General features: G+C 47.9%; 1 protein-coding gene across 10 annotated transcripts in view; it reads left to right on the plus strand.

The window, feature by feature from the left end:
• The first annotated feature begins 788 nt into the window (after positions 1-788).
• PISD (phosphatidylserine decarboxylase) overlaps positions 789-27,335 on the plus strand; it is a 41,429-nt gene continuing 14,882 nt past the window's right edge. For 2 of the 10 annotated variants that reach the window (XM_055251620.2, XM_055251621.2), the window contains exons 1-3: positions 1,429-1,574; positions 8,923-9,002; positions 11,725-11,900. In XM_055251620.2, the coding sequence (XP_055107595.1) occupies positions 1,510-1,574; positions 8,923-9,002; positions 11,725-11,900 (321 nt within the window). In that variant the 5' untranslated portion in view covers positions 1,429-1,509. Of the gene's footprint in view, positions 1,346-1,428; positions 1,575-8,918; positions 9,003-11,724; positions 11,901-18,321; positions 18,679-21,508; positions 21,844-27,335 lie in introns of those variants that run through there. The other 8 variants (XM_063623597.1, XM_063623596.1, XM_063623595.1 and 5 more) reach the window with 8 other exon arrangements.

Consider the following 27,335-nt stretch of genomic DNA (forward strand, 5'->3'; position numbering starts at 1 on the left):
CCACTGCACTCCAGCCTGGGTGAAAGAGCGAGACTCCGTCTCAAAAAAAAAAAACAAAAAAAAACAAAAAAAAAACAAAACAAAACGAAAAAAAGGAAGATGTTTAGGACATGGTTTTTGGAGTCAGAGACGTGTGTTCAAATTCCGGCTTCACTATTGTATAGTCTTTGAGCATATGCCCTTTATGTACCCTTGAAAATGTTGCTTAACCTTCCTGAGCCTCAGGTACCTCATCTTTAAAATGGGGATAATGTTTCGGGCCTAGCTGCAAGTCTCTAATCAGTGCTCAGTAAAAAGTAGCAGACACGATTGAAAACTCGTTTTCCTCTTACAATTGAAGATAGGAACCTTTTCAAGAGCAAGCACCAGGCACCGAATTTAACGACTGGTTGCATTTCTAGGTGATCCAAGACCGTTTGCTCCCGGTCTCCCTGGCAGCACAGCGGTAGGAGATAAGAATGATATGTCACCGCCGGGCGCGGTGGCTCACGCTTGTAATCCCAGCACTTTGGGAGGCCGAGGCGGGCGGATCACGAGGTCAGGAGATCGAGACCACGGTGAAACCCTGTCTCTACTAAAAATACAAAAAAAAATTAGCCGGGCGTGGTGGCGGGCGCCTGTAGTCCCAGCTACTCGGAGAGGCTGAGGCAGGAGAATGTGTGAACCCAGGAGGCGGAGCTTGCAGTGAGCCGAGATTGCGCCACTGCACTCCAGCCTGGGCAACAGAGCGAGACTCCGTCTCAAAAAAAAAAAAAAGAATGATATGACACCATACTTGCAAAGTGCTCACAACACACTCTGGCGCTTAAAAAACGAGAGCTGAGTCATGGATGCCGGGTTTCCCCATCTGTAAAATGAGCAAGTTCGATCACTTGAAACGACATTCTTGGATCTTGGATGACTCAGATTTTCTTTATTTTTCTTTCTTTTTTTTTTTTTTTTGAGAGGGAGTCTCACTGTCGCCCAGGCTGGAGTGCAGTGGCGCGATCTCGGCTCACTGCAGGCTCCGCCCCCTGGGGTTCACGCCACTCTCCTGCCTCAGCCTCCCGCGTAGCTGGGATTACAAGCGCCCGCCACCTCGCCCGGCTAATTTTTTGTATTTTTTTTTAGTAGAGACGGGGTTTCACCGTGTTAGCCAGGATGGTCTCGATCTCCTGACCTCGTGATCCGCCCGCCTCGGCCTCCCAAAGTGCTGGGATTACAGGCGTGAGCCACCGCGCCCGGCCTCAGATTTTCCAGGTACATGCGGAAAGGCACCCAGAGGGAAGGAGGAGGAGTAGCAGTGCTGCGACCAAGCCCAGGTTTAGCGAAACCTACAGCTCCACTAGTTCCCCCACCTCCGCAGGTGCCAAGCGGGTTAGGCGGCGAGTAGCTACAGGGCGGAGCTTAGTCGGCTCCGCCCCCAACCCGCGCTTTTCTCATTGGCCCAGTGAACTCGAGACTCGTGACGCCTTAAGCGTGCGCCCAGCGTGTGAAGGGGGCGTGGCTCGCTGAGAAGGAGCAGACAAGATGGCGACTTCCGTGGGGCACCGGTTCCTGGGATTACTGCACGGGGTCGCACCGTGGCGGAGCAGGTATAGCAGCGCGGAGAGACTGCTTTGGGGCGTGGGGCAACCTGGGCCAAGCTGGCGTCTGGAGAGAGATGTTTCTCTGTCGCGGGCTCGCTCTGAGGCGAGCTCGGTTGGAGACGGAGCCACCTTCACCTAGAGTTTAGGAGCAGATGCGACTGCTCCTGCGTAGGGCGCTCCGGATTTACTTAGGGTGTGGCCTAGAAGCTCTCGCTTTGCCTTTTCCAGCTAGTGGAAGTTCACAAGGGACAAACACCAGATGAAATAGGCTACCTGCCCGTCTCTTGAGTCGAGGCAGGGCTTTCAGATGTTCAGATGCCATTTTCTCATGTGTTCGTTTTCGTAGAAGGATCGATGTCCTGTGGGAAGGGCACTAGATTGAGTGTCAGGCAACTTTCATTTCTGGATCTTAGTCGTTGAAGCTCGAGGGTTAGGTTAGGTAATCTCAAAACAATCTGTTATGGGGCTAGAGTCTTGGTTACCCTTGTGACCCCCAGCTGTTAGGTTCTTAGAAATGTGGGAGACTTGAGGGGTCTTCTAAGTCCAGCTGTCTCTCTTTGGAGTTAATGAGATTGAGGCTCCGAGAGAGGGAGGGATTTGCTCAAGTTCACCTAGCCAGTTTGTAGCAGAGCCAGGACCCCCATCAAGGTACCCCCTCACGCGACGATCTTTCTCTCAGGCTGCCCACCGTGAGGGCAGTTGTTATACAGAAAATAGGTTAGAGCATTTGGACTGTCGGAAAATGGATTAAAATGTAGCTGTGATTCAGAGTTGGCTGCCTGGTGCTATTTCAAAGAGCTAAGATTTGAGAGATGCGCCATACTTGTGTGTTTCCTACAGGGTTCATTTTGTCAGCGTTGATCAGAGGATAACTTACTGTTTTGGGAGGAGACGGACACTGGATTTGGACTGAGAGGGAACAGAAACCATCACTGGTCTTGTTATGAAAGCGTCACTCTTTCATCATTAACTGTACAGAAATGATTATCTCTCAGGAGAGGGCTCTGCATTGTGGTGGTAACTGTTAGAATTTGGGCAGGAGGCTTTGTTTTCAATGTTATTACCGGGCATGCTGTTTATGAGTCAACCCTGAATTCATTTAAAGTATGTCACAGGCTGGGCGCGGTCGCTCACGCCTGTAACCTCAGCACTTCTGTAGGCCAAGGTGGTTGGATCACTTGAGGTCAGCAGTTTGAGACTGGCCTGGCCAATGTGGTGAAACCCTGTCTTTACTAAAAAATACAAAAATTAGCCGGGCGTGGTGGCAGGCACCTGTAATCCCAGCTACTTGGGAGGCTGAGGCAGGAGAATTGCTTGAACCTGGGAGGCGGAGGTTGCAATGAGCCAAGATTGTGCTGCTGCAGTCCAGCCTGGGCGACAGAGTGAGACTCCGTCTCAAAAAAAAAAAAGATTCCAGATATGCCCCCATTCTACTGCCAATTTCAGATTCAGTAGAGATAAGTTGGGGCTCTGGCAACTGTAGTTTTTACAGGTTCAGGCAAGTATGGACAATAGTACCTAGGAAGTAGTTTCTCGTGCATGACTTCCATCAGAAATATTTATGGCATCCCTACCACTGCAAACCACAGTGTCAAGGGACTATAGAGAAGGGAGAAGAGAGAAGGGAAGAGGAGCGAATGAAGAATTTAAAAACATTTGAAATAGGCCTTGTCTTCAACGAACTTTACTATATACTTGTAATACATGATGGAATATGGGATAAAGCCTTCAAGAGGTCTGTCAGTTCTGTTTTAGGAGAACTTTCACAGCTTTAGAAAGCAAGGGAGACATAAGGACTATAGGCAAAATGTTACTACTAGGGGTGATGTTAAAAATATCTTAGGCCTGGGCGTGGTGTCTCACGCCTGTAATCCCAGCATTTTGGAAGGCTAAGGCAGGTGGATTGCATGAGCTCAGGAGTTCAAGACTAGCCTGGGCAACATGGCAAAACCCTGTCTGTACAAAAAACACAAAAATTAGCTGGTCAGAGTGGTGCATACGTGTAGTCCCAGCTACCTGGGAGGCTGAGGTAGGAGGATTGCCTGAGCCCAGGAGGTTGAGGCTGCAGTGAGCCAAGATCATGCCACTGTACTCTAGCCTGGGCAACAGAGTGAGACCCTGACTCAAAACTCAAAAAAAGAAAAAATAGTGCAACTGGCCAGGTGTGGTGGCTTACGTCTGTAATCTCAACACTTTGAGAGGCTGAGGCAGGAGAATTGCTTGAGCCCAAGAGTTCGAGGCCAACCTGAGCAACATAGTGAGACCTCCTCTACAAAAAATAGCTGGGTGCACGTCTGTGGTCCCAGCTACTTGGGAAGCTAAGGTGGGAGGTTCACTTGTGCCCAGAAGGTCGAGGCTGCAGTGAGCTGTGATTTCACCACTGCATTCCAGCCTGGGTGACAGAGTGAGACCCTGTCTCAAAACAAAAACAAAAACAAACAAACTTATAACCAGGACACCATGGAGAAAGACTAGTGAGAGTGAATGCTGGTCATAGATGATTGATATGACCATCCCAGTGTATGCGAGCTGAATATCAACTCTTAATAATAACAATGTAACTAGGTGCCAGGCCCTGGGCTAAGGTTTTGCATGATTGTCTTCTGATGAGGTGAGTTTTGTTTTTGTAGGTGGAGAAACTGAGGCTTAAGATTAGTTAAGAAATTTCCTGAGGTCACACAGCTGCTAAGAAGTGGCAGAGCTGAGATTTGAGTTGCACAGGCAGACTGGAGTGCTCAATTGTGGGCTTTAATTGCCTACTTGCAGGATGCGATGTAGAATGCATGTAGAAGAGACATCTGTTTGAACCCAGCCATTCATCTTTCTGGGGCATACTCTCACTATCGAGATTGAAGGCCAGTGAGAACACAGATAAACCCCTGTGTTCATCGAGGTATGCATACAGTAAACAAATAACTGAATACATGCAGAATCCATTTTGGGTAATGAGAAATGCCATGAAGAAAAAGAAAGCAAGATAATTAAGAAGTTAGTGCTCAAAAGAAAGACAAACTTTGCATATTCTCACTTATTTGTGGGAGCTGTAAATTAAAACAGTTGAACTCATGGAGATAGTAGAAGGATGGTTACCAGAAGCTGGAAAGCGTAGTGGGGGGATGGGAAGAAATGGGGATGGTTAATGGGTATCAAAAAAGTAAAATGGGCTGGGCGCAGTGGCTCACGTCTGTAATCCCAGCACTTTGGAGGCCCAGGCGGGTGGCTCACCTGAGGTCAGGAGTTCAACACCAGCCTGGCCAACAAACCCTGTCACTACTAAAAATGCAAAAAAAAAATTAGCTGGGCGTGGTGGTGTGCTCCTGTAATCCCAGCTACTCAGGAGGCTGAGGTAGGAGAATTGCTTGAACCCGGGAGTCAGAGGTTGCAGTGAGCTGAGATTGCGCCATTGCACTCCAGCCTGGGCAACAGAGCAAGACACCATCTCAAAAAAATAAATAAAATGGCCGGGCGCGGTGGCTCACGCTTGTAATCCCAGCACTTTGGGAGGCCGAGGCGGGCGGATCACGAGGTCAGGAGATCGAGACCACGGTGAAACCCCGTCTCTACTAAAAATACAAAAAAATTAGCCGGGCGTGGTGGCGGGCGCCTGTAGTCCCAGCTACTCGGAGAGGCTGAGGCAGGAGAATGGCGTGAACCTGGGAGGCGGAGCTTGCAGTGAGCCGAGATAGCGCCACTGCACTCCAGCCTGGGCGACAGAGCGAGACTCTGTCTCAAAAAAAAAAAAAAATAAAAAAAAAAATAAATAAATAAATAAATAAATAAAATAAAATGAATAAGATCTAGTGTTTGCTAGCACAACAGGGTGACTATAGTAAAAAATAATTTAAAATTATTACATTTAAAAATAACTAAAAGGCTGGGCGCGGTGGCTCACGCCTGTAATCCCAGCACTTTGGGAGGCTGAGGTGGGTGGATCACGAGGTCAGGAGTTCAAGATCAGCCTGGCCAAGAGGGTGAAACCCCGTCTCTACTAAAAATACAAAAAATTAGGCAGGCGTGGTGGTGGGTGCCTGTAATCCCAGCTACTCGGGAGGCTGAGGCAGAGAATTGCTTGAACCCAGGAGGCGGAGGTTGTGGTGAGCTGAGATCATGCCACTGCACTCCAGCCTGGGTGACAGCAAAACTCTGTCTCAAAAAACAAAACAAAACACTAAAAGAGTGTAACTGGATTGTTTGTAACACAAAGCTTAAATGCTTGAGGGGATAGATATCCCATTTACCTAATGTGATTATTCCACATTGCATGCCTGTATCAAACTAGCTCATGTAACACATACATATATATACCTACTACATACCCAGAAAAATTAAAAAAAAAAATTAAGAAGTTAGTGCTCAAGAGGGCCAACTCTTGGGCATACAGTACTTAGGAAAAACCACACTGAGGAGGTAACATTTGAGCAGAGAACTAAATGATGAGGGAGTGAGCCGCATAGGAGAGGGGTGTGCCCAGCAGAGCAAACAGCAAATGGAGTGTGGAAAGGGGCACACGTGGTGTGGACAAGGAGTGGCAAGAGGAGTGAGTGAGGAGGAAGAGAGGGAAAGTAGCTAGAGATCTGAGAGGCTGACAAGATGTGGGATCTTGTCATTTATTTATTTATTTATTTATTTATTTATTTATTTATTTTCAAGACGGAGTCTTGCTCTGTTACCCAGGCTGGAGTGCAGTGCGCGATCTCGGTTCCCTGCAACCTCCGTCTCCCAGGTTCAAGCAATTCTCCTGCCTCAGCCTCCTGAGTAGCTGGGACTATAGGCACCAACCACCACACCTGGCTAATTTTTGTATTTTTAGTAGAGATGGAGTTTCACCATGTTGGCCAGGCTGGTCTCGAACTCCTGACCTTGTGATCTGCCCACCTTGGCCTTCCAAAGTGCTGGGAGTTCTCACAGGTGTCAGCCACCATGCCCGGCCTTTATTTTTTGTCTTTTTCAGACAGAGTCTCGCTCTGTCATGCCCAGGCTGGAGTGCAGTGGTGTGATCTTGGCTCATTGCAATCTCTACCTCCTGGGTTCAAGCAATTCTCCTGCCTCAGCCCCCCGAGTAGCTGGGACTACAGGCGCCCGCCACTGCGCCCGGCTAATTTTTTGTATTTTTAGTAGAGACGGGGTTTCACCGTGTTAACCAGGATGGTCTCGATCTCCTGACCTCGTGATCCGCCCGCCTTGGCCTCCCAAAGTGCTGGGATTACAAGCGTGAGCCACCACGCCCGGCCTGCCCGGCTAACTTTTGTATTTTTTGTACAGATGGGGTTTCACCGTGTTGCCCAGGCTGGTCTTGAACTCCTGGGCTCAAGCAATCCTCCCACCTCAGCCTCCCACAGTGCCAGGATTATAGTTGTGAACCACAATGCCCAGCCTGGCAAGAGAGGGTGTTTGTTTTGTTTTGTTTTGTTTTGTGATTCTCCTGCCTCAGCCTCCCGAATAGCTGGTACTACAGCGTGTGTGCCACCATGCCCGGCTAATTTTTGTATTTTTAGTAGAGACGGGGTTTCACCATGTTGGCCAGGCTGGTCTCGAACTCCTGACCTCAAGTGATCCACCTGCCTTGGCCTCTCAAAGTGCTGGGATTACAGGCGTGAGCCATCATGTGCTCAGCCAGGTGTTTGTAAGGCAAGGAAATTTCATGTGAAAAAAGGAAAGTACCTAAATCTGATAACATTTGTAGGATATCTATATAAGACATAACTTGGGCCAAGTGCTGTGGCTCACACCTGTAATCCCAGCACTTTGGAGGGCCGAGGCAGGTGGATCACTTGAGGTCAGGAGTTTGAGGCCAGCCTGGCCAACGTGGTGAAACCCTGTCTCTACAAAAAATACAGAAATTAGGTGTAGTGGCATGTGCCTGTAATTCCAGGTACTCAGGAGGCTGAGGCATGACAATCGCTTGAACCCGGGAGGTGGAGGTTGCAGTGAGCCAAAATCCGCTCCAGCCTGGGTAACAGAGTGAGACTCTGTCACACACACACACACACACACACACACAAGACATAACTAAATATCCACGAAAGTAAATATTATAGTGTGAAAGTAATAAATGCAATTCTATTTTTCACAAAAATATCAATTTAGACATTTATAATAGAGTGAATTATTCTATCATAAAGGGTTCCAAGGAAAGAAATGTTTATTGACTCGGATACTGTTTTTTAACTTTAGAGTTCAGGTCAGTATTTGGTGAAACTGAAGTGATATCTGAACTGAAAGTGAGATATTTCCTCCTTGATTAAGGGGAAACTCAACTGAAAACTCATTAATGCTTTGCTTGCTGGCATAGTCATTTATTGCCACTGGGAATATGTCTGATTTCTCCAGGCAAAGATGAAACAAAGAAGGGAAACTAATTGAACCAGAATAGTATTTTCCTTTTTTTTTTGAGACAGAGTTCTGCTCTTGTTGCCCAGGCTGGAGTGCAATGGCACGATCTCAGCTCATCTCAACCTCCGCCTCCTGAGTTCAAGTGATTCTCCTGCCTCAGCCTCCCAAGTAGCTGGGATTACAGGCATGTGCCACCACACCCAGCTAATTTTGTATTTTTAGTAGAGATGGGGTTTCTCCATGTTGGTCAGGCTGGTCTTGAACTCCTAACCTCAGGTGATCTGCCTGCCTTGGCCTCCCAAAAAAAAAAAAACCAAAAAACTTTTTTATTGGGAAATAGTTTCAGGCTTACAGAAAGTTATAAAAATAGTACATAGAATTCCCAAATACCTTTTACCCAGATTCTTCAAATGTCAGCCCTATTTGCTTTATCATTTTCCATCTGTGTTTATATGTATATGTGTATGTATACATATACATTTTTTTCCTGAGACACTTGAGAGCAATTTGCCAACTTGATGACCTTTGCTTTTAAGCCCTTTTCTAGGCTGGGCCTGGTGGCTCATGCCTGTAATCCCAGCACTTTGGGAGGCTGAGGCTGGTGGATCACATGGGCTCAGGAGACCAGCCTGGCCAACATGGCGAAAACTCATCTCTATAAAAAATACAAAAATTTGCCGGGTGTGGTGGCGGGCGCCTGTAATCCCAGCTACTAGGGAGGCTGAGGCAGAAGAATTGCTTGAGCCTGGGAGGCGGAGGTTGGAGTGAGCCAAGATTGCGCCACTGCACTCCAGCCTGGGTGACAGAGCAAGACTCTGTCTCAAGAATGAATGAATTAATTAATAAATAAATATTTCAGTCTTTTCCATACAAGGACATTTTCTTATCTACATTACAGTTGTCAAAACCAAGACATTTACATTGATACAATATTGTTATTGAGTGTTTAAGTTTTGCCGATTAATCCAGTAATTTTAATTTTAAGAATAATATTTAATGGTTCATTTTTGCTTGGTTATAGCCTCCATCACTGTGAGATCACTGCCCTGAGCCAATCCCTACAGCCCTTACGGAAGCTGCCTTTTAGAGCCTTTCGCACAGGTAAGGAGCAATTAGAGATGGTGGTGACCCTCTCTGTGCCTCAGTTTGGTCATCTGTAAATTGGGATAAACGTAGGGTTGTTGTTAGAGTTAAATGAATTAGTATGTGGAAAGTACCTGACATGCAGTTATCACTGAAGCGTTAGCTTTTCTTTCTTTTTTTTTTTTTTTTGAGACAGTCTTACTCTGTCGCCCAGGCTGGAATGCAGTGGTGCAATCTCGGCTTACTAAACCTCCACCTCCTGGATTTAAGCAATTCTCATTCCCCAAGTAGCTGGGACACAGACGTGCACCACCACACCTGGCTAATTTTTATTATTAATTTTTTTTTTTTTTTTTTATTTCAAAGACTGCATGCATACTGGCTAATTTTTGTATTTTTAGTAGAGATGAGGTTTTGCTATGATGCCCAGGCTGGTCTCAAACTCCTGGCCTCAAGTGATCTGCCCACCTTGGCCTCCCAAAGTGTTGGCATTACAGGCCTGAGCCACCATGCCTGGCCTCATTATGTCTTTTTGATTATAGCCATTCTGATGGGTGTGAAGGGGTCTCGTTGTGGTTTTGATTTGCATTTCCCTGATTACTAATAATGTTGTATTAGTTTGCTAGGGCTGCTGTAACAAAGTAACACAAACTGGGTTGCTTGAACAGCAGACATTTGTCTCATGATTCTAGGGCTAAATGTCTGAGATCAAGGTGTCAGGGTTGCTTCCTTTGGAGGGCTGTGAGGGAGAACCCGTTCCATGCCTCTTGCCTAGCTTCCAATGTTTTGCTGGCAATCTCTGGCATTCCTTACATATAGAAGCATCACTCCAATCTCTGCCTTCAGCTTCCCATGGCATTCTCCCTGTATGGATGTCTGTTTCTAGATTTTCCTTTTTTTTTTTTTTTTTGAGACAGAGTCTCGCTCTGTCGCCCAGGCTGGAGTGCAGTGGCGCAATCTTGGCTCACTGCAAGCTCTGCCTCCCGGGTTCACGCCATTCTCCTGCCTCAGCCTCTCCGAGTAGCTAGGACTACAGGCGCCCGCCACCACGCCCGGCTAATTTTTTGTATTTTTTAGTAGAGACGGGGTTTCACCGTGGGCTCGATCTCCTGACCTCGTGATCCGCCCGCCTCGGCCTCCTAAAGTGCTGGGATTACAAGCGTGAGCCACCGCGCCCGGCCGATTTTCCCTTTTTATAAGGATACCCGTCATATTGGATTTGGACCCACCTTGGCAACCTCATTTTATTTTATTTATTTATTATTTAATTTTTTGAGACGGAGTCTCTCTCTGTCACCCAGGCTGGAGTGCAGTGGCGCGATCTCGGGTCACTGCAAGCTCCACCTCCCGGGTTCACGTCATTCTCCTGCCTCAGCCTCCCGAGTAGCTGGGACTATAGGCGCCCGCCACCATGCCTGGCTAATTTTTTGTGTTTTTAGTAGAGACGGGGTTTCACTGTGTTAGTCAGGATGGTCCTGATCTCCTGACCTCGTGAATCCACCCGCCTCGGCCTCCCAAAGTCCTGGGATTACAGGCCTGAGCCACCGTGCCCGGCCTGCAACCTCATTTTAACTTGATAATCTCTGTAAAGACCCGCTTTCCAACCAACTAAGGGCACCTTCTAAGGTACTCAGGGTTAGAACTTCAACATAAGAGTTTTGGGGGAGTTTTCAGCAATTTAACGCATAACAGATATTTAACCTCTGTCTTTTCTTGTGCTTATTGGCCAATATATTTTTCCTTTGGACAAAGGTCTATTCAAATCCTTTGCACATTTTGATTGATTGATTGAGAGAGTCTCAACAGATTGCCCAGGCTGGAGTGCAGTAGCGTGATCATAGCTCACTGTAACCTTGAACTCCTGGGTTCAAGCAATCCTCCCACCTCAGCCTACCTGGTTGCTGGGACTATAGGTGCAAGCCGCTGTGCCTGGCTATTTGTCTTTTTATTGTTGACCTGTAAGAGTTTATGAGATTTTGCATTTGAGAGAGAATACCAGTGCCCGATCAAAACTGGGCCTGCATTATAAAAGCAAGATCAAAGAGCCCTGGTGAGAAATGGTGTTTGGCTTCAAGTTCTGGACCTGTTGATGACCACCTGGGCAACCTTTTTTTTTTTTTTTTTTTTTTTTTTTTGAGACGGAGTCTCGCTTTTTCACCCAGGCTGGAGTGCAGTGGCGCGATCTCGGCTCACTGCAAGCGCTGCCTCCCGGGTTCATGCCATTCTCCTGCCTCAGCCTCTCCGAGTAGCTGGGACTACAGGCGCCCGCCACCACGCCCGGCTAATTTTTTGTATTTTTAGTAGAGACGGGGTTTCACCGTGGTCTCGATCTCCTGACCTCGTGATCCGCCCGCCTCGGCCTCCCAAAGTGCTGGGATTACAAGTGTGAGCCACCGCGCCCGGCCCACCTGGGCAACCTTGATTAGTTTCTTGACTTCTTTGTGATTCAGTGTTTTCATCTTATTAATACATTTTGTGACTGCGGTGGCAGTTGAGGTGCATTGTAATTCTATAGGAAAGATGCCTGTCCTGTACTTACTGACAGAATTTGGAGACAGGAGGGTCTGAGTAGTGGCCCAAGGTTGCACCTGCCTGCTAGATATGTTGAGGGTCCAGTCACCTCTACTGAGGGCTTCTGAGATGCACTGACTTTTCCTGACCCTCCTGTTGGTGCTGTGTTTGCATGACTCTTCCCTATTCCTGTCTCCTAGGCTCAAAATTGTCCTGTTTTTTATTACAGATGCCAGAAAAATCCACACTGCCCCTGCCCGAACCACGTTCCTGCTGCGTCCCCTGCCCATTCTGTTGGCGACAGGCGGCGGGTATGCAGGGTACCGGCAGTATGAGAAGTACAGGGAGCGAGAGCTGGAGAAGCTGGGATTGGAGATTCCACCCAAACTTGCTGGTCACTGGGAGGTAGGAATGAAGCGAAAACTGCCTTGGGTTCTTGTCCAGCAAATTTTGTCACTTTTCCAGTTGTTCCAAAGTTGAAATGTTTGAACAAGTCAAATATGCTTTCTTGGAACTCATGTCTCCAGTAGGTTTTGGCCAGATACAGGAGTTATAACTTTGGTGTCAAGTCAGGCTTGTCTTCTGTCGCCAGACCTTACCCTGGTCTCCCCAAGGGTTCTGAGTAGAAATTTCTTGCTGTTGAAGTCTCAGAGCGTATGTCTTGAATTGGTGCTGGCATCCTGGCTGTTCTGCTATTCTTGCCCTTGTTAGTTGGAAGAGGGCTGAAACTATTGAGCTTTTGTGATGTGGATTAGTTCTTACCAGGAACCAGACAGAAATAATCAAATTCCTTTGTCATTATTGCTCAAAATGCTTCCTTCCATCATAGTCACATGATGGGGCAGACTGCATTGTTGTCGAATGCACGATACGTAACGAAACATCTTGTTCATCTGTGCTTCCCGTGTCCCAGGATGATTCCTGACTCAGAGGAGACATTCAGTAAATTGTGAAACTGAATATAAAGGTGTAAGTTTAACAATTGCCTTTTTTTTGCAGCCATAATTTAACAAATAAAAAATCTGAAATATCAAAGGACCAGTAATAGGCCTCAATATTCTGGGCAAAAGAGGGGGTGACAGTTGAGGCTTTGTGATACCTGGAATGCAGTGGTGATCCACTCCATTTTGCTAATCCAGATCAGCTGAATCTATTCTAATAGGACATATGGTGACCGGGGCATTAGGATGCTGAAGGCAAGTCTCAACCATGCTCCGCAGTAGCTGTGTGAACTGGGACATGTCACTTTCTGTCTGGTCTCGTGTCTTTAACAGTAAAACAGCAGGCTGGGTTCGAACATGACTCTGAGATTCCATCCAGCTCTAACACAGTTTATCTAGGAGTATTTGCTGCCATTGGCATTACATGCTACATTATAGGTTTCCTTCCAAAATCCTCTTTTGGACTTTAATTTTGACCATTTTCTTCCAATAGAATCTAGTATACAGACTTCACTTGATTTCTAACAGTCCTGTAAAACCGTGACTTAGTCAACTGGCCATACAGATCCAGCTGTGGGAGTTACCCTAAGATATCTATCTGCCCTTGCCCCGTATGTCCATGTGCCTACCCTTTGGCCTGTTTGTATGCCTTGGGCTTTGTAATAACCTATCTTAAACAAAAAAAATGTTTTCTGGTACTATATCACAAATTCCTATGGGTGAAGGGTAATTATGTAGTAGGTGAGTCACACTTTCAAAGTATGCTGCACTCTGTTCCCTATGGCATTGCTGGTTTCCCCTGTAAACATCATTCTCCATTAGATTAGTAGATTAGTAAAGTACTTGTGAAGTGTAGGTAGCACGTGACTGTGACTGCATGACCCCCCTCAAGTGTTAAACCCAAGCTGACATCTTTCTGACCTTGGGGATTTGTGAAGCTGACTCACCCTATGACGAGCTTGCATGCTTTCAAGAAATTCCCACACACTTCAAAGGTTTCCCAAGAGAATATAAATTTGGAAGAAACCTGCCACTTCCAGAATCATAAAAGACCAATGGCAGTAGTTTTTTAGTATCTGCTGTTTATGTAATTGGGGTTATTGCCATACATAGTTTCAGACCTGGAAGATGGTTGTATAGAGGACAGGGTTGATTAACTCGTAAGTCCCAGGGCCTGGAAAGTGACAGGACACTGGAGTGGAGTGGCCTAATGCAGTGTGAGGTCTCAAAGCACCTATTGGTAAAGAACTGGGCTTAAGTTAGATATTCTTCTTGATTGAATAAAATGGTCACAGAACCACTCCTTGATGTTCTTTTTCTTTTTTTGTAGATATGAGGTCTTGCTCTGTTGCCCAGGCTGGTCTCAAACTCCTGGGCTCAAGCGACCCTCCGGCCTCAGCCTCCCAAAGTGCTAGGATTACAGGTGTGAGCTACCGCACCGGCCAGTCCTGGATTTTCAAGTGGGACTCCAACACTTCATTTTATGAAGGGGAAATGGTCTGGACTTGGAGTTGACATTGGAGTTTGAGTATCCCTTATCCAAAATGCTTGGGACTGGAAGTGTTTTGGATTTTTTTTTGGATTTTTCAATATTTGTATATATATACTGAGATAACTTGGGGATGTGACCCAAGTCTGAACACAAAATTTATATATTTTATTTTATTTATTTTGTTTTTCTTTTCTTTTCTTTTTTTCTTTTTTTTTTTTTTTAAGATGGAGTCTCATTCTGTTGCCCAGGCTGGAATGCAATGGCGTGATCTCGGCTCACTGCAACCTCCGCCTCCCTGGTTCAAGCAATTCTCCCACCTCAGCCTTCCCAGTAGGTGGGATTACAGGCACCTGCCATCATGCCCGGCTAGTTTTTACATTTTTGTAGAGACAGGTTTCACCACGTTGGCCAGGCTGGTCTCGAACTCCTGACCTCAGGTGATCCACCCACCGCGCCCGGCCAATTTATTTATTTATTTGAGGCAGGGTCTTGCTCTGTCACCTAAGGCTGGAGTACAGTGGCACGATCATGGCTCACTGCATCCCTGACCTCCTAGGCTCAAGCCATCCCCCCACCTCAGCCTTCTGGAGTAGCTGGGAATATAAGCGTGTGCCATCCTGCCTGGCTAATTTGTTTGAATTTTTGTGGAGACAGGGGTCTCATTTATGTTTTAGATACACCTTCTACACGTAGCCTGAGGGTAACTTTATACAATACTTTAAATAATTTTCTGCATGAAACAAAGTTTTTTTCTTTTTTTTTGAGACGGAGTCTCACTCTGTCGCCCAAGCTGGAGTGCAGCGGCATGATCTCGGCTCACTGCAACCTCCATCCCTGGGTTCAAGCGATTCTCCTGCCTCAGCCGCCTGAGTATCTGGGATTACAGGTGCCTATTACTGCACCAGCTAATTTTTGTATTTTTAGTAGAGACGGGTTCACCCTCTTGGCCGGGCTGGTCTTCAACTCGTGACCTCGTGATCCACCCGCCTTGGCCTCCGATAGTGCTAGGATTATAGGCGTGAGCCACCGTGCCCGGCCAAAACAAAGTTTTGACTGTGACCTGTCACATGACATCAGATGTGGAATTTTCCACTTGTTGGTGTCATGTCAGCACTCAAAAAGTCTCTGATTTTGGAGCATTTTGGATGTTCAGATTAGGGATACTCAACTATATAAGTTTTTAGGAATGGCAACAGGTTGAGAGGGAGAGTGTTGAATGGCTGTCTGGGGCCTGGTCCTAATCCCACCTCTGGTTCCACCTAATCACTGTCATCACAAATGAAAAATGTGAGATTTTCCAAATGTAGCTGATATCAGAATTGTTGGGGAGCTTTAAAAATTATGAATTTGAGGCTGGGCGTGGTGGCTCATGCCTGTAATCCCAGCACTTTGGGAGACCAAGGCGGGTGGATCATGAAGTCAGGAGATTGAGAACATCTTGGTTAACATGGTGAAACCCCATCTCTACTAAAAATACAAAAAATTAGCCAGGCGTGGTGGCGGGTGCCTGTAATCCCAGCTACTCGGGAGGCTGAGGCAGGAGAATGGCATGAACCCGGGAGGCGGAGGTTGCAGTGAGCTGAGATCATGCCACTGCACTCCAGCCTGGGCGACAGAGTGAAGACTCCATCTCAAAAAAAAAAAAAAAAAAAAAAAATAGGAATTTGAATTCCTTAACTCCTAGAAATCTACAAAGTTTGGGCTAGGCTCAAGATATGTGTTTTTCAGGAGCTCTGTAGGTGATTCTGATGATAAGCCAGCTTGAAGAACCAAAGGCAGATGAGCCCTACCTAATGTTCCCTTCAGGGCTACAGTTGTTTTTTTTTTTTTGTGACGGAGACTCGTCCTGTCACCCAGGCTGGAGTGCAGCGGCGCAATCTTGGCTCACTGCAACCTCCGCCTCTCGGCTTCAAGCCATTCTCCTGCCTCAGCCTCCCGAGTAGCTGGGATTACAGGCGCCCACCACCAGGCCTGGCTAATTTTTTGTATTTTTAGTAGAGACGGGGTTTCACTGTGTTAACCAGGATGGTCTCAATCTCCTGACCTCGTGATCTGCCTGCCTTGGCCTCCCACAGTGCTGGGATTACAGGCATGAGCCACCATGCACAGCCACCAATTTTTGTATTTTTTTTGTAGAGATGGGGTTTCGCCATGTTGCCCAGGGTGGTTTCGAACTCCTGAGCTCAAGTGATTCACCCACCTTGGCCTCCCAAAGTGCTAGAATTACAGGCATGAGCCACTGTGTCTGGCCAGTTTTTTTTTTTTTTTTTTTTTTTTTTTTTTTTTTTTTTTTTTTTTTTTTTTTTTTTTTTCAGAGACAGGGTCTTACTGTGCCGCTAAGGCTGGAGAGTAGTCGTGTGATCATATCTTGCCACAGCCTTGAACTCCTGGGTTCACATGTTTCTTTCACCTTAGCCTTCCCAGTAGTGGACTATAAGTGTGTGCCACTTCGCCAGGGTAGTCTTATATTTAAGTCTTTTATCCATTTTGAATTAATTTTTATTTACGGTATAAGAGAAGAATCCAACGTCATTCTTTTGCATGTCAGTATCCAGTTTTCCCAGCATCATTCGTTGAAAAGATTATCCTTTCTCTATTGAATGGTCTTGGCATGCTTGTGGAAATCAGTCTTATTCCCTGTTAAATGACAGAGATGATATAGCAAACACTATGACAGAATGTTGGAAAACAGGGGACATGATGATTCCCACGCCTTCTAGCCATGTGACTGTGATTGCTTAATCATGAGCTTTATTTTTTATGCATTCACTTCCTGTCTTTGTCTCTATTTTTTTTTTTGAGACGGAATTTCGCTCTTACTGCCCAGGCTGGAGTGCGGTGGCGCAATCTCGGCTCACCACAACTTCTGCCTCCCGGGTTCAAGCAGTTCTCCTGCTTCAGCCTCCCAAGTAGCTAGGATTACAGGCGTGGGCCACGACGCCCAGCTAATTTAGTATTTTTAGTAGAGACAGGGATTCTCCATGCTGGTCAGGCTGGTCTTGAACTCCTGACCTCAGGTGATCCGCCCGCCTCGGCCTCCCAAAGTGCTGGGATTGCAAGTGTGAGCCACCGCGCCCGGCTTTTTTTCTTTCTTCTTTTTTTTTTTTTTTGAGACTGAGTCTCGCTCTGTCTCTCAGGCTGGAGTCCAGTGGCATGATCTTGTCTCGCTGCAAGCTCCGCCTCTCAGGTTCAAGTGATTCCCCTGCCTCAGTCTCCCGAGTAGCTGAGACTACAGGTGCGCACCACCACGCCCAGCTAATTTGTAGCTGAGACTACAGGTGCGCACCACCACGCCCAGCTAATTTTTGTATTTTTAGTAGAGATGGGGTTTCACTGTGTTGGCCAGGATGGTCTCAATTTCCTGACTTTGTGATCCACCTGCCTTGGGCTCCGAAAGTGCTGGGATTACAGGCGTGAGCTACCACACCTGTCCTTTTTTCTCTATTTTTAAATTGATTCAGCTGTTTTTTTTTTTTGTTTTTTGAGACAGGGTCTTGCTGTGTTGCCCAGACTGGAGTGCAGTGGCACAGTCATAGCTTACTGTAGCCTTAACCTTCGGGTTTAAGCAATCCTCTCACCTCAGCCTCCCAAGTAGCTGGGACATGGTGCACTGGCATGCACCACCACCACACTCAGCTAATTTTTTATTTTTTGTAGAGATGGGATCTCACTATGTTGCCTAGGCTGGTCTCAAGCAATCCTCCCACCTTGGCCTCCCAAAGTGCTGGGATTCCAGGTGTGAGCCACCCTGGAGCCACACTCTTGGCTCTTCCTCAGTGGTGACAGGCGCCCAGGTCCTGAAGTCTCTGGTTGCCACTGAGGCTTTACCACCTCAGTTGATTCTGGTATACTGGTGGTCTTTGCCACCATGAATAATGTTGCAGAGCATACCTTTTCATAAAGCCTTTTCCTCGTGATGAATGCCTAGGTGTAGGATTGCTGCCTGAAAGGGTATGGACACCTTTATGGTTTGTGGCATGCATTTGGCTTCTAAAACAATCGGAGTGTTTCCCCCTTATCCAAGTTTTCAGGTTCCTGCAGTCTGAAAATATTAAATGTAAAATTCCAGAAATAATTCCTAAGTTTTTTTATTTTTTATTTTTATTTTTTGAGATGGAGTCTCACTCTGTCACCCGGGCTGGAGTGCAGTGGCACGATCTCAGCTCACTGCAACCTGTGCCTCCTGGGTTCAAGCAATTCTCCTGCCTCAGCCTCCTGAGTAGCTGGGATTACAGGCTTGTGGCACCACACCTGGCTAATTTTTTTTGTATTTTTAGTAGAGATAGGGTTTCACCATGTTGGCCAGGCTGTTCTTGAACTCTTGACCTCAGGTGATCTGCCCACCTCAGCCTCCCAAAGCTGGGATTACAGGTGTGAGCCACCACACCCGGCCACAATTCCTAAGTTTTAAATGTCTCCCTGTTCTGAGTAGCATAATGAACTCTCTCTCTCCCACCTAGGATATGAATCCTCCCTCTGTCTATTGTGACCTCAGTATCTATGCTGCCTGCCCATAAGTCACTTAGTAGCCATCTCAGTTATCATATCAGCTGTTGTGGTATTCCAGTGCTTGTGTTCAGGTCACCCATATTTGGCTTAATACTGGCCCCAAAGTGCAATAATAGCGATTCTGGCAATTTGGATTGCCGAAGAGAAAGTGGTAAAGTGCCTTCTTTAAGTGAAAAGGTGAAAGTTCTGGACTTCAAAAGGAAAGAAAAAAAATCATATGCTGATTTTGATAAGATCTATGGTAAGAGTGAATCTTTTATCCGTTAGTTGAGCATGATGTCGAGGTGGGTGGATCACCTGAGGTCAGGAGTTAAGACCAGCCCGACCAACATAGTGGAACCCCTTTTCTACTAAATACAAAAAATTAAGGCCGGAGGCGGTGGCTCACACCTGTAATCCCAGCACTTTGGGAGGCCGAGGTGGGTAGATCACGAGGTCAGGAGATCGAGACCATCCTGGCTAACACGGTGAAACCCCAACTCTACTAAAAATACAAAAAATTAGCCGGGTGTGGTGGCGGGCGCCTGTAGTCCCAGCTACTTGGGAGGCTGAGGCAGGAGAATGGCATGAACCCGGGAGGCAGAGCTTGCAGTGAGCTGAGATCCCGCCACTGCACTCCAGCCTGGGCAACAGAGCGAGACTCCGTCTCAAAAAAAAAAAAAAAATAGCTGGGAGTGGTGGTGCCTACTTGTAATCCCAGCTACTTGGGTGGCTGAGGCAGGAGAATCGCTTGAACCCAGGAGGCAGAGGTTGCAGTGAGCCGAGATTGCGCCATTGCACTCCAGCCTGGGCAGCAAGAGTGAAACTCTATCTCAAAAAAAAAAAAAAAAAAGCCGGGTACGGTGGCTCATGCCTGTAATCCCAGCACTTTGGGAGGCTGAGGTGGGCGGATCACCTGAGGTCAGGAGTTCAAGACCAGCCTGGCCCACATAGTGAAACCCCGTCTCTACTAAAAATATAAAAATTAGCCAGGCGTGGCGGCAGACACCTGTAATCCCTGCTACTCGGGAGGCTGAGGTGGGAGAATTGCTTGAACCCAGGAGGCAGAGGTTACAGTGAGCCGAGATCGTGCCATTGCACTCCAGCCTGGTTGACAGAGCGAGACTCCGTCTCAAAAAAAAAAAAAAAAAAAAACCCAAAACAAAAAGGATGTTTTTATGTTAAGTTTTTATTTCACAGAATGATGTCGCTAGAAAGGGTAGCTTGAGGCCTGGAGTGGTGGCTTATGCCTGTAATCCCAGCACTTTGGGAGACTGAGGTGGGCAGATCACTCTAGCTCAGGAGTTTGAGACCAGCCCGGGCGACGTGGTGAAACCTTGTCTCTGCTAAAAATACAAAAATCAGCTGGTGTGGTGGCATGGGCCTGTGGTCCCAGCTACTTGGGAGGCTGAGGTAGGAGGATTGCTTGAGCCAGGAGGTGGAGGTTGCAGTGAGCTGAGATTGTGCCACCACACTCCAGCCTGGGTGACAGAGCAAGACCCTGTCTCAAAAAAAAAAAAAAAAAAAAAAGTAGCTTGAAATCGTGCTCTGGACAGCTGCTTGCTGAGCTGCTCAGGTTGAAGACCCAGAGTGTTCCTTTTAGTTCCATTTAGCCCCGTCGCGTGGAGTGTGCACAGCTTAAATAATGCTTTTTGGCTTCCAGAGTGCTATTCCCTTGAGTCCCTGATTCAACCTGTGGCCCATCAGTGGGCAGAGGTGATTTTCTGCAGGGCACCAAGGGCACTCTTGAAGGCAGGAGCTCAGGGACTGCTGAGAAGTAGAAGAGCCACTTCTCTGAGTTTCTTTTCAGGAACTCAAGATGTCCTGGGAACACTCTTGGTTCATGGCCTGAGTGTTCACTTGGGTTCCGCAGGTGTGGCTTGTGGCTTTGGCTGTTGACATAGGGGCATGTGCTGAGAGCTGCGGTGAGTGAGCATAGATAGAGAATGGATGGCTACCAGGTACAGATCTGTAGTTTATGGATCCATAGTTTTATACTGCTGCAGTGGTCATATATCCTGCCTTTGTGTGGCGGTTGTGATTTCAGATATGCTGCCTATTTGTTCCCAAAAGTCATAAAAATATCATTCAGCAATCATGTCATATTGCCTGTTGCCTCTTTTCCTGAGATTGACAAATACTGTTTTAGATGATATCTCAAATTTTCGGTTACAAAACATCTAACTGAAAATACACATTTTCAGCTAGGCATGGTGGCTCATGCCTGTGATCCCAACACTTTGGGAGGCTGAGGTGGGAAGATTGCTTGAGCCCAGGAGTTCATGACCAGCCTGGCAAGGCAAGACTCTGTCTCTACAAAAAAATACATTAAAAAATTAGCCAGGAGGCCAGGAGCAGTGGCTCATGCCTGTAATCCCAGCACTTTGGGAGGCCAAGGCGGGCAGATAACCTGAGGTCAGGAGTTCGAGACCAGCCTGGCCAACATGGTGAAACCCCGTCTCTACTAAAAATGCAAAAACATTAGCTGGGTGTGGTGGCGGACGCCTGTAATCCCAGCTAATTGGGAGGCTGAGACAGGAGAATCGCTTGAACCCAGCAGGCGGAGGTTGCAGTGAGCCGAGACCGCACCATTGCACTCCAGGCTGGTCAATGAAACTCTGTCTCAAAAAAAAAAAAAAAGAAAAAGGAAAAGAAAAATTAGCCAGGGGTGATGGTGTGTGCCTCTGGTCCCCGCTATCTGAGAGGCTGAGACAGGAGAATTGCTTGAACCTGGGAGGCAGAGGTTGCAGTGAGCTGAGATCATGCTACTGCACTCCAGCCTGGTGACAGAGCGAGACTCTGTCTCGGGGTGGGGGAAAAAAAGACAGGCTCTCACTCTGTCATCCAGTCTGGAGTGCAGTGGTGTGAGCAGAGCTCATCACAGCCTCGACCTCCCAGGCTCAGGTGATCCTCCCACCTCAGCCGAGACTACGCCGTTGCACTCCAGCCTGGGCAATGAGAACGAAACTCTATCTCAAAAAAAAAAAAGGAAACGAAAAGAAAAATCAGCCAGGAGTGGTAGTGTGTGCCTGTGGTCCCAGCTGCCTGAGAGGCTGAGGCAGGAAGATCTCTTGAGCCCAGGAGTTTGAGACCAGCCTGGGCAACAGAGCAAAACCATGCCTCTACAAAGAAAAAACCATTAGCTAGTAGTTGAGACAGAACTGGTTTTTGTGGCAGAGGCTAGGGAAGGATGGGGGCAGATCTCTGAGGGGAGGAGTGGCCTGCGGGTGTCCTTACTACCCGTTTTGCCTCTCTTTTGGGGCAGCTGTGTCATTTCCTCTCCGCCAGTCTTGGCCAACAAGCGTTTCTCCCTCTTCCCTGTTCTCCCCACTTCCCCGCTTCATCCCCCTTCATCCCCCCTTCCCCCTCCCTCCACAGACCCAGGGCATTTGGTGGACACTTTTGCTTGCAGTTAGGTCAAGTGGAGGTGAGTTTCCCATGGGGCAGGGGCTTGACAGCAGGGGTGGCCGTCCAGACTCTCCAGAAGGGATGTGGGGCTGCTGTTGTGATTGGACCTGCCCCACATCTTTGGGCCTGAGCTGTGCCCAGTCACAGCGTCCTGAGTTCCTTTGTGTTGCCTCTGCCCTGTGGATCTAGGTCTTGGGGGAGGGCTGGTTTCATCCTGGGGCCACCACCACCTGGCAGCAGCCCCACAGCCAAGGGCAGGCACAGCCAAAATACATCTGCCTGAGTGGCCACAGAGCAGGGCCAGGCTCTCCTGGCCCAACGGTTTGGAGGACAGAGGGCCTGGCCCGAGGGGAGGCACTTGCTCAGCCTGTGGCTCCCACGCCAAAGGCAGGGCGGCCTCTGGGTCTGCCTGGGGCCGAGCCTTACTTCTGGAAGCACATGGATCCTCCTTCCTTGCCACTCAGTCTAAATGTTTAGGTTACAAACATTCTGAGTGAGAAATTTCAGTCAGAGCTTGTAATGTGTAGGACGTGACATTAGGGAATGAAGAGCTTTCCTCTTCACTGATTCAAGATGGCCAGTGCCGGGTGAGGGGAGCGGGACACTTGCTTCTTCAGAAGAGTGGATCCAAAAGTTGACCTCTTCCCCAGACCGAGTCTGCGTGGGAAGAGAATTGTGCTTTCACAAAAGCAGAGATGCTGTTCTGTAGCTTTCACTGTTTCTTCTTTGCTCTGGAAAATGGAGGACGAAGGATTTCTCAGGTCCTCAGTCACTGGAGTAAAGTGACATGCACGTCCCAGTGTGAGTGCCTGAATGGGGCTCTCAGGTCTGAACAGAACAGCCCTGTGGCTCCCACGAGCTGGTGCAGGAGGAAGTACAGAGGAGGATCTGGTTCAGAGTGGTGTGAGAGCAGGGTTAGATGACTGTTGCCAGTTTAGGGCCAATGAGAGATTTTTAATGGTGAATATGTAATCTCTTTTTCAAAAAAAAACAAAAAACAAAAAACCACAACTTTTTCTTTTTTGAGACAGGGTCTTGCTCTGTTGCCCAGGCTGGAGTGTAGCCGTGTGATCATTGCTCACTGCAGCCTCAATCTCCCGGGCTCAAGCAATCCTCCCACCTCAGCCTCCTGAGTAGCTGGGATTACTGGCGTGCACCACCATGCCCTGCTAATTGTTTATATATATATATATATATATATATATATGTATATATATATATATATATATGTATATATATATATATGTATATATATACATATATGTGTGTATATATATATATATATTTTTTTTTTGTAGAGTTTTGCCATGTTGCCTAGGCAGGTCTCAACCTCCTGGGCTCAAGTGACATGCCTGCCTTGGCCTCCCAAAGTGTTGAAATTATAGGCATGAGCTACTGCACCCAATTAATATGTAATCTTTTTAAAAAAAGGGAAAAGGTTGGGCGCGGTGGCTCACGCCTGTAATCCCAGCACTTTGGGAGACCGAGGTGGGTGGATCACGAGGTCAGGAGTTCAAGACCAGCCTGGCCAACGTGGTGAAACCCCGTCTCTACTAAAAATACGAAAATTAGGCTGGGCGCGGTGGCTCATGCCTGTAATCCCAGCACTTTGGGAGGCTGAGGCGGGCAGATCACAAGGTCAGGAGATTGAGACCATCCTGGCTAACACGTTGAAACCCCGTCTGTACTAAAAAAAATACAAAAAATTAGCCGGGCGTGGTGGCAGGCGCCTGTAGTCCCAGCTACTTGGGAGGCTGAGACAGGAGAATGATGTGAACCTGGGAGGCAGAGCTTGCAGTGAGCTGAGGTCGTGCCACTGCACTCCAGACTGGGAGAGAGAGCAAGACTCCATCTCAAAAAAAAAACAAAACGAAACAAAAAAAAACCCCAGAAATTAGCCGGGCGTGGTGGCAGGCGCCTGTAATCCCAGCTACTTGGGAGGCTGAGGCAGGAGAATCGCTTGAACCTGGAAGGTGGTTTTGTTGTTTTGAGGCATGGCCCTAGGGGCTTGTGGCAAGGGCTGAGGTGTTTGGGGAGCAGCAGTGCAGGAAAGGCCTTATTCAGCTTGGCTTGCAGGGATGCTCACTCCTGCCTGAGCACTGCTTCCTTGTTTCTAGCCTCTGTTTAGAATTAAAAAAAAAAAAAAAGTATAGTACAGTATTCCAATTTATCAAAAGGAATAAAGACAGATCAGCCTGTCTGATCTGCCACCATTCAGCCTAAGCATAAGGCAGGACCCTGTGAAGTGCCCTGTGTCCTCCTTCTCTCCCTGTCCCCTGCCTGGAGCCCCATGGGCCTGTGCTCAGCACGCGTCCCGGCGCCGCGGTGTACCTGGTGGTGGGCAGTATCTGACATGTTCTCCATGTTGGTGAGCCATGTACATTCTGTAGCTTTATTATTCTCATCTATAAATAGTACCATTCACGCCCTCATAAAGTTGTTAAATAAGAGTGATGCGTATGTAAATACCTGGCCCCGTGCTGGCAGGGAGTGGAGCTTTAGTAAGTACTATTTTACTTCTTACCTAATAGGTGTGAGTGTGGAAATGGGCAAATAGTCAAGTTGGCAGGGAAGCAGAGCTTCCTGCCTGCCCCGGTGCCACCTGAACTCCTGTAGTGTTCTTATGCCACTGGAACTGGCTGGCAGGGGCCAGCTCTGACCTCAGAGAATTGTGGGCTCATTCTAGGGCAAGAGGAGATCGCAGAGGGCAGAATGGTGGCTCACACAGCCATGCCCCCAGGTGGCCCAGGACCCACTTGGGAGCTACCTCCAATGGCTTTGAGCGGCCAGTGTGTGGATGAGCGGAGGGACCGTGTCTCAAGAATACGTGGAACTCAGCGGGGCATGGTGGCTCATGCCCGTAATCCCAGCACTTTGGGAGGCAGGCAGATCATCTGAGGTCAGGAGTTTGAGACGAGCCTGGCCAACATGGTGAAACCCCGTCTCTACTAAAAATACAAAAATTAGCCCAGCGTGGTGTCAGGTGCCTGTAGTCCCAGCTACCTGGGAGGCCGAGGCATGAGAATTGCTTGAACCTGGGAGGCAGAGGTTGTGGTGAGCCAAGACCATTCCACTGCACTCCAGCCTGGGGGATAGAGTCAGACTCTGTCTCCAAAAAAAAGACATGGAACTTAAACACAAGGCTAAACTTCTGGGCTGAAAGGAATCGAGGGATGGCCGACTCAAGATACCTGCGGCCCTGTGTGAAGCTGTCTGCCAGGCAGCTCTACCTAAAAGCAGTTTTATTTTGTTTTTTTTTTTTTGAGACAGAATTTCACTCTTGTTGCCCAGACTGGAGTGCAATGGTACGATCTCAATTCATTGCAACCTCCACCTCCCAGGTTCAAGTGATTCTCATGCCTCAGCCTCCTGAGTAGCTGGGATTACAGGCACGTGCCACCACACCCGGGTAATTTTGTATTTTTAGTGGAGACAGGGTTTCACCATGTTGGCCAGGCTGGTCTTGAACTCCTGACCTCAGGTGATCCGCCCACCTCAGCCTCCCAAAGTGCTGGGATTACAGGTGTGAGCCACCATGCCAGGCCTAAAAGCACTTTTTCTTTTTCTTTTTTTTTTTTTTTTTTTTTTGAGATGGAGTCTTGCTCTGTCACCCAGGCTGAATGCAGTGGCAATCTCAGCTCACTGCAACCTCTGCTTCCTGGGTTCAAGCGATTCTCCCACCTCAGCCTCCCGAGTAGCTGGGATTACAGGCGTGCACCACCACACCTGGCTAATTTTTGTATGTTTAGTAGAGATGGGGTTTCACCATGTTGGCCAGGCTGGTGTTGGACTCCTGACCTCAGGTGATCTGCCCACCTTGACCTCCCAAAGTGCTGGGATTGCAGACACTAAGTCACCACATCTGGCCTAAAGCACTTTTTCTTAATTCCACCCCAGTCTGCCCTTCCTCAGTGCCTGGGCAGGGCCCTTGGGGAGCTACTGGTGGGGCTCTGAATGTGCCAGGGGTATCCGGGACATCTTGCAGGATAGTGGGACTGCCAGAAACGATTCTCAAAGTTGAGTGGGGAGTTGGGCAGGGATAGGAGAATCTGGTGTGTAGAGAAATAGCCTGAAGGCACTTTGTGCTTGCCAGGCCTCTCTGCCCAGATGTCTGGGAGGCTGATGCCTGCCTGTGGTTTCTTGTACTAGCCCTTAAGACACCAGCCATCTTCCTTGAGGGGCCTCTGCCAGCCCCTAGGGAATGAGAATTAGCCAAGAGCCAGGAAATGAGAATTAGCTGAGGACATCTGCCACCCCTGTTCCGCAGCTACCTTCTGTTCCCTGGCACAGGGCATCCCCCTAGAAGTAGTGCATGAAATTCACACAGCTGGGACCTGGCAGAGAATACAGGTGGGTTGACTGAGGCAGGGAGGCCTCCATCTGCAGGTGGCCTGAGAGCCTGCAGAGCCTCAACAATGGCACTAGGTGGCACTCCCACCCAAGGGATTCCTAACAGAGTGGGAGGCGTGGAAATAAAGGACTCCATGGCCTGAAGGAAATAAATACAAGGTAGGAAAGTCAATTTCCAGACAATTTTTTTTTCCCTAATGGAAATTCACTTGTAAGTGATTGTTCAAAATCCAGAGGCATTTCCCCACTGAAAATATGTGTGGTGGAGGTCTGGTTGGAAGGTGGGGGCGTGCTAATCTTGGCCAACTTGTGGGCTGGTTTACAGGTTTTGTTTGTTTGTTTGTTTGTTTTTTGAGACGGAGTCTCGCTCTGTCGCCCAGGCTGGAGTGCTGTGGTACGATCTCAGCTCACTGCAAGCTCCGCCTCCTGGGTTCACGCCATTCTCCTGCCTCAGCCTCCCGACTACAGGCGCCCGCCACCATGCCTAGACAATTTTTTGTATTTTTAGTAGAGATGGAGTTTCACCGTGTTAGCCAGGATGGTCTCGATCTCCTGACCTCGTGATCCGCCCGCCTTGGCCTCCCAAAGTGCTGGGATTACAGGCATGAGCCACTGCGCCTGGCGGTTTATGGGTTTTTAAACACCCATCTGCCTTAGAGGCTTAGAATGGCTAAAAAGCAATGCCGGTGGACGCAGTGCAGCAGAGCTGGCCATTCTACAGGGAAGAGTGTGGGAGTCCCAGAGATCTCTCAGCACATGGGAGGTAGAATGTGTGCAGAAGCTGGTCTTTTCTCTATAGACCTTTCTCCCCTAGTCTAACTGGGGCTCAGTTTTGTTCCGTCCCCAGGGACCTGTGTGGTCTAGTCTGTAAGTACTAGAGGCTTTGAGGAGGCCAGGATGGTCTTCCAGAGTCTTTCCAGTCCTGGAAGTTGGTGGCGGCCAGGATTCTGCATCAACATTTTTCTGTGCTTTAATTGCATTTTACCCCATGTCATGTGGTGTTTCCTTGGAGCTCTGAGGTGAGAAGGGATCTGAAGTTTCTTTGGGGCTCTGAGAATGCTGGGATCAGTTACAGTAAGTTCTCAATCTTGATGATAGGTTCTTGGGATCTTCACTTTTAAGCAAAACATAGAATGAAACCAGTTTTACCATAGGCTGATT

The sequence above is a fragment of the Symphalangus syndactylus genome, chromosome 18, assembly GCF_028878055.3.
Source record: "Symphalangus syndactylus isolate Jambi chromosome 18, NHGRI_mSymSyn1-v2.1_pri, whole genome shotgun sequence".
NCBI classification, from domain to species: domain Eukaryota; kingdom Metazoa; phylum Chordata; class Mammalia; order Primates; family Hylobatidae; genus Symphalangus; species Symphalangus syndactylus.